Source organism: Lobosporangium transversale, assembly GCF_002105155.1.
Source record: "Lobosporangium transversale strain NRRL 3116 chromosome Unknown BCR41scaffold_38, whole genome shotgun sequence".
Taxonomy (NCBI): domain Eukaryota; kingdom Fungi; phylum Mortierellomycota; class Mortierellomycetes; order Mortierellales; family Mortierellaceae; genus Lobosporangium; species Lobosporangium transversale.
Window position 1 is genome coordinate 159,126 of NW_019029016.1, and position 7,300 is coordinate 166,425.

Below are 7,300 nucleotides of genomic sequence, written 5' to 3' on the forward strand. Positions count from 1 at the left end.
GGTCAATAAGCAGCTGGAGCGTGAGTTGCACCGGTAAAATGGTTTGACAGAGTGGAGACATCCATTTAAAAAAGACATCAGTGAATGAGGACCATGGCACAAGCGCACACATTCATGTCCACATACACATTTTTACCAACACTGAGCTCAGGCGCAATGAGTCAAGCTTGCTTTGCTGTCAACAACAAAAGCTAAATATTTCAGGTAAGTGATCACTGTGCGAACACTATTCAATCTTTCATAAACATTCTTGCACAGTCCAGACGCACAAGCATGATCTCGCGGTTCATCCTCATTCACTCCATTTACTTCATTCTTGTGCTAAAACAACAATTTTAAACACAATTTAAAAAATGATCACCCGAGCAAAAATGACAAAAACCAATTGACCTTGAGTCGACGCGCATTGTAAAAAAGAAAACGAGGGAAAATGTAGCAAATGTGCAACAATTAGTTGAATGAGTAAAACACCAAGGCAACAGTGCCGCAAAGGCAATGAGATGCATGCTTCAAATATTCCATCATCCTTCGTCCTTCCTCATCTTTTATCTTTTATCCTTCATCCTTCATCCTTCATCTTCCACACATCAGACAATCTCCCTTGCATTTCATTTTAGTAGTTCGGATCTCGAATCTCGAATCTTTTGCACGTAAGAGACAGGCAAACATGACTGGAGCACGCAAAAAAATATTTTTTCACACTCACCGCTGACAAACACTCTTTTAAATAACTTTTCTTCTCTCAGAGGCGTGAATAGGATCCAATATTCGAGTAAAAAGACAAGCAATAGACCATGTTTGGCAGCATCAATTCCCTTTCACGAAACACTCTCTCACCAGCACAGGCTCTGAGACTCTTTGACTTGTACATGCAAGGTACTCGCACCATAGATGACGATCGCATCCTACTGACGGAGCTATGCCTCGATGCTGACTCTGTACTGTCTCGTATTCAGAAGTCTTGGAAGAAGTCCTTTGCTTCGATGACCTCAGCCTCTTCGACCTCTTCAGCTTCCAATGAAGACATGGCATTGCACCAAAGTATTGGCTCAGCCTACTATGAACTTGCTCGCTTATTTGAGCAATTGGGTCACTCAACTGATGCACAGAAGCGAGACAAGAAAGCAGAGAAATGGGGATACATCCAAGGAAGTAACAACAACAACAGCAACAACGACAGCAATAGCAACAATGTCACTGCTAACCGACAAGTCAACGGATCCAGTAGTAGCAAATTGAGCAAGGTGATGGAAACAGTGCAATTCACACCAGTACAGACCATTGCAACTATATCAAAGGACATATTCAACCATGATGAACCTCCAACAGTCATCAGGTACACCTTACCAGATGTTGATGCAAGTGTGGATGATTGCTACCAGCTTGCATATTGTCTCAGTCTGTGTCCTACTGCTCCTATCCAAACAAATGACCTTAATAAGCACGAGAAAGAGTGGCGGCAGGCTATATCAAGCAATCAAGATGAGCATGATCGATTGCGTAAATTGACATCGGATGTGATTGAACTGTTCATCAGCGATGGAGTCAAGGCTGAAGCTGTAGCTGAGGTTGTAACTCTGGCTCCAGCCCTCGACCAAACACAGTTCAGAGTACTGCTTGCAGCTTTGATCAATGGAATCAGTCAAAACATCATGCTGGAGACTCATATGCTAGAAGGATTAGCTCAGTTGATGCATCATGCTCCTCTTGGATATCTCGATTCGGATGACCTTGTCTCAATCCTCACCACTCTCAACTCTCGCTTGCAAAACACACATGGTCAATCTACAGACCATCTCTATCACCTTTCAGCTACAGTCTCACATGTCCTTGATGCGATGGTCAACAACCAAGTCAAGGGTCTGAAGCGAGAACAGCTCCATGAGCCACTTACTACATATCTCAAAGGACTGAAAGAGAGTACAGATCCATATCTAGTCTATCAAGCAGCTTATGCTTTCCAAGCTCTATTGTACATTCCGGACGACGAAACAACAATACAAGCCATGCTTCGACGGACATCAACAGTACTCCGAGGAGTGTTTGGAGTAGTGAGTGCAGTCAAAGACATGAATATGAATGGCTTCATGGATGAGATAAGCAACATCCAGAAAGGACTTCCATCAGTGACAGATATTATGGATAAGAGTCTGGAGGTGTACAAAGGAACAGTATCACTCTATGAGAGCGGAGTGACATTCAGAGAGTGTATGGAAGAAGGACTGAGCTTCAGTCGCAAGTCAGGATGGTATCCAGCACTTCGAGTAGCTGATGGGCTACTTCAGATGGGCGAACTGACCAAGTTCAAGATTCTTGTGTGTGAAGTATCCTGTCGAAACGAGGTAGCATTCCAATGGGGACTATGTCAAAGACTGGGACAGATAGCAGCTGATGTAAAGTGGAGCATGGATATTCGACAAGATGCCATCATATTCCTAGGAGAGATATACAGGAATGATCGAGAATGGGGAAGCCATACACACATTAAGCAGTGGATCATAAATATTCTCAGACAACTATCCTCGCTATCACCAAATGGTTTTCAAGGTATGTACTTGATTCCTGTATGGATACGTTTGGTGGCGATGATGTTAATGATTATATATTAATTCATATGCTCTATAAATGATATTGTCCCTTTCTTCCTATTCTCGCCTATTCCAGCTGCAAACAGTCTTTTGAATGATCTCAAGGTGGATGGGGATGACAAAAAACAAGAACTATACACCAATTGTCTTCATGGGCCATTGATACAGTTCTCCTCTGTTGCTACACTCTTTCGAGCTGAATCTTCACAATTGCTTGATCGTGCACAGAAGAAGCCTGGTGTTGAGGATAGTCTACGGCAACTAAAGAGACGACGGATAGATGGGAATAACCAAAGCTTCTATGTTCAACAGTATGCCAAAGCAAGTCCTCAAGCAAGCGATAACGATCGGTTCTTGTTGATGGACAAGGTGAAAGAGTTCCTAAACGGCGACCAGAAAGTGATGCTTGTGCAAGGAGATTCAGGAGCAGGCAAATCCACATTCAACCGCACTCTGGAGTGCACACTCTGGGTAACATACCAAAAGAGACATGGCCGGATTCCACTGTTTATCAACATTCCAGCCATCGACAAAGCAGAGAAGGATCTGGTTGCAAAGCAACTGCGAGACTACGGCTTCACAGACTCTGAGATTAAGGAGATGAAGATGAATCGGTCATTTGTGTTGATCTGTGATGGATATGATGAGAGCATGCAGACCAACAATCTGTATGCATCCAACCAACTGAATAAACCTGGAGAGTGGAAGTGTCAGATGGTGATCAGTTGTCACAGTGAGTATCTTGGATCGGACTATCGAGATCGGTTCCATCCTATGGACCGCAATCATCGAGCAGATAGTGGAATGTTCCAAGAGGCAGTAATTGTACCATTCTCCGAGGCACAGATTGAAGACTATATCGAACAATATGTCAACTCTATGGATCTATTGTGGGGTGTGGAGGACTACAAGGGTGCACTCAAGATGGTCCCTAGCTTACAAGAGCTTGTGAAGAACCCATTCATACTATCGATGTCACTAGAGGTACTCCCACGGATGGTGGATCCAGGACAAGAGATCACCAACAGCAAGATCAAGCGAGTCACACTGTATGACCAGTTTGTTGAGCAATGGCTCGAACGAGGCAAGAAGCGATTAGGCGAGACATTAAGAGCAGAAGATAGAAAGGTGTTCAGAGTGCTGACAGATGAAGGGTTTGCACAGAATGGGATCAAGTATCTGGCGGAGCTGGCTATAGCGATCTATAAGCATCAAAATGGCAATCCAGTGGTGGAGTACTCACCATCCAAGGACAAGGGCACATGGAAAGAAGCGTACTTCAGCAAAGAGAATAGAAGGAACCTATTGCGTGAGGCATCACCACTCACACGTACAGGCAATCAACATCGGTTTCTGCATCGATCTATTCTAGAGTACAGTCTGGTACGAGCGATATTTGAGCCACAACCGATGATGAATACGTTTGCGAGCGATGAAGAAGCAAAGGCGACTACATCGCCTTCTCGTCGACAGAGTATTAATTCGGTATTTAGTTTTGAATGCATGGACACCAAAGAGAGCGAGCAGGAAATGGATATGGTCAAAGCCGATGAGGCATCACCTTTAGTATGGAGGAGCTTTGTAGATGAGACATCTATCCTTCAGTTCCTGGAGGACCGTGTCCGTCTTGAGCCGGTGTTCAGACAACAGTTGTTTGGATATGTAGAACTCTCGAAGAGCGATAGCAAGTGGCGGATAGCAGCAGCGAATGCGATGACGATCTTGGTCCGATCAGGCGAGTCATTCATCGGAGCAGACTTACGAGGCATTCAGATTGCAGGAGCCGATATCAGTCATGGTATTTTTGAGTATGCTCAACTGCAAGGAGCAGACTTGAGGAAGGTGAACTTACAGAGATGTTGGCTTCGAGAGGCAGACCTGAGTGGAGCAAAGATGGCAAGAATACAATTTGGAGAATGGCCACTTCTTGAAGCAAATGGTGAGGTATTGGGTGGGGCATATTCACCTGATGGCAAGACACTCGCTGCAGTTATTGGAGTTATCAGAGATGAATCATATATGTGTTCAATTACCGTGCATGACACATCAACATGGGAGAAACTCTTGGTTTTAGAAGACAATGTAACTCGCGACAGGCTTTTATACTCACCAGATAGCAGGCATATCGCCTCTTGGGGCAATGATCAAGCTGCAGTTTTAATTTGGGATGCAGCCTCAGGTGTATTGGTTCACCAATTAGTGGGTCATACAGGCTCTGTCAGCTGTGTAGCGTATTCACCAAGCGGGAACGATCTTGCTTCCGCTAGCGAGGATGGCTCAGTGCGAGTGTGGGATACCCAAACAGGCATGCTCAAATTTATATTAGAGGGCCATGCTGGATCCGTGAGAAGTGTGGCATATTCACCTGATGGAAAGCAGATTGCAACTGGCGGTAGCGACAAGATATTACGACTGTGGGATGCGACATCAGGGCAACAGTTGATGTTGCTGACGGACCATGAGGATGAGATTGTACATGCTGTGTATTCACCTAATGGACAAGAAATCATAGCTCTTTGTTTTTTGGATAGCTATCTGCATGTGTGGGATGTTGGATCTGGTCAAAAGAAGTTTAGTTTGGGTCATGATGATCCTCTTGCCAAAGGGATACAGTATTCACCTAATGGGAAGTTCGCTGCTTCGCTCGCTGGTTGTTTCAACTTTGATACGGTATATCAGTGGGATATGCAAACAGGAGAAGTCGTTCATACTCTTGTAAAAGAAGGTCCTCTTACCAGTGATTTAAAGTATTCACCAAACGGAGAAGCGATAGCCGCTTACGATGTGAACGATGCAATATGGCTATGGGATGCGAGATCAGGACAACTCATGAATACCTTCTACGGCCACTCAGGGGAAATAACATGTTTGGCACATTCACCTAACAACCACCAGATTGCGTCCTTCAGTAGAGACAAAACGATACGCCTTTGGGATACTCGACCGCAACAATCCAGTCATAACTTACATAGTCATTCAGCAAGAATCGTTGGCGTCAGGAGTTCGCCTGATGGACAGCAAATAGCTTCATGCAGTCGGGACAGAACAGTGCGTATGTGGGATGCAAGAACAGGACATCCCATTCACGTTTTACAATGCCTCAATGGATATATAAATGACATCAGGTATTCACCTGATGGCCAATTGCTTGCCTCTTGCCATTCTTCTCCCCGCGTGTATCTATGGGATCCTCGTACAGGACTAGTTGTTCACACTTTGGAGCTACAATTTGAAGGCGCCGATGACATCAAAGTCTTTGATTTCTTACCTAATGGCCACCAAATTGTCTGTGGTCATAGGTCTGGAAGAGTGATCATACGGAACACACAAACAGGAGTGCCCATCCGCATACTATATGGCCACAAAGCAGAAATTGAGAGTGTAACGTTCTCACCTAATGGCGACCAGATTGCTTCGCGTGATCATGGTAATATCAAAGTCTGGGATGCTCAAACAGGGGATCTTCAGCATGAAATGAGTGATGAAGTAACCTCTAACTCTTATGTCGTATACACGCCTGACAGTCGAAAGATAGTGTTGTATCACATCAGTGAGTGCAAGTGTTTGCATGTATGGAGTGCAGAAACGGGTGAGCTCTGTTACGAAGCGCAGTTTGACAATTATGTAGAATGCGTTGCATTTTCACCATGTAGTCAACAGATGGTTGTTGCAGGTAAGGAAGGGCTGGTCAGTGTGTTGGATACAGAAACAGGGTTAGTGTTGTGTGTATTTAAAGGACACACCTGGTCGATCGTTGATATAGCTTATTCGCCTGATGGAAGATACATTGCCTCAAGCAGTTGGGACATGACAGTGCGAGTGTGGGATCCGAAATCAGGCCACTGTTTGATTGTAATCCCATGTGAAGGTGGTGATGCTCAAACGCTTCTATGGAATGTCTCTGAAGAGGGCCACTACCTGGTTACAGGCTGTGGGGATGGTTCTATTCGGAAGTGGCAGATTGTGAAGAAGGATGAAGAATATCATTACCACCTAAAATGGAGCACCAGGCAAACGACCCTTAATGCAAACAACGCTCGTATTCACTCTGTAAATGGGTTGAGTGAAGTCAACAGGAAGCTCTTGATGCAACATGGAGCTATAGACGAGCAATCCTCCTCGTTGGATGTACAAGAGTGTAGGGACGCCATCAATAACGCTCAAGGCCAGGAGTGTGTCCATTCAAGTGGACCATTATCAAGAACCATCACTAAAAGCAGATTCGGAAGCAGGTTTAGAGCCAGATTTAGAGCCAGAAGGTCTGGACGAAGGAGCACGATTGACAAGGTTGACAGAAACAAGTCAATCGATCGGAGGATATCGGCTCAAATGCAGTGTGTGCAAGGAATGTAGTATTGCACATATCATTTCATGCGAACCTTGTGAGTCAAGAGTAAAAAGGATGGATAGACATGAAGTCGTACAGGATATAGAATAAAGTGCGAATATTACCTCTTTACAATCAAACCACAAAAAAGAAAATGGTTCTTGAATAAGTCAGGATAGCTTGAGAGAGATTGTTGTATTTATGGCAAAATGTTTAGTAGTTACCAATCTCAGTCTGCAGGAGCCAAGTCGACTATAACCACCATTATGAACGTTGGGTAGCTGCTGAAGGTGAACTTACATGGCAAGGAGTATGGGTACATCTTCTGACGCAGACTGAGAAGAAGTATGGTTCACTGATGATGTCAATGATCATGACGGTTTAT

General features: G+C 44.5%; 1 protein-coding gene across 1 annotated transcript; it reads left to right on the forward strand.

The window, feature by feature from the left end:
• The first annotated feature begins 264 nt into the window (after positions 1 to 264).
• BCR41DRAFT_359533 (hypothetical protein) lies at positions 265 to 1,301 on the forward strand. The gene is made up of 2 exons (XM_022025222.1): positions 265 to 650; positions 747 to 1,301. The coding sequence occupies exons 1-2, from the start codon at positions 496 to 498 to the stop codon at positions 850 to 852; spliced, it is 261 nt and encodes an 86-aa protein (XP_021878334.1). The 5' UTR covers positions 265 to 495; the 3' UTR covers positions 853 to 1,301.
• Positions 1,302 to 7,300: the final 5,999 nt, after the last annotated feature.

Bases quoted from the DNA above. Each gene is read 5' to 3' on its own strand.
- BCR41DRAFT_359533 (XM_022025222.1), top strand. From the start codon at position 496: ATGAGATGCATGCTTCAAATATTCCATCATCCTTCGTCCTTCCTCATC. The intron at 651-746 runs GTAAGAGACAGG...TTCTTCTCTCAG, and splicing joins GAATCTCGAATCTTTTGCAC to AGGCGTGAATAGGATCCAAT.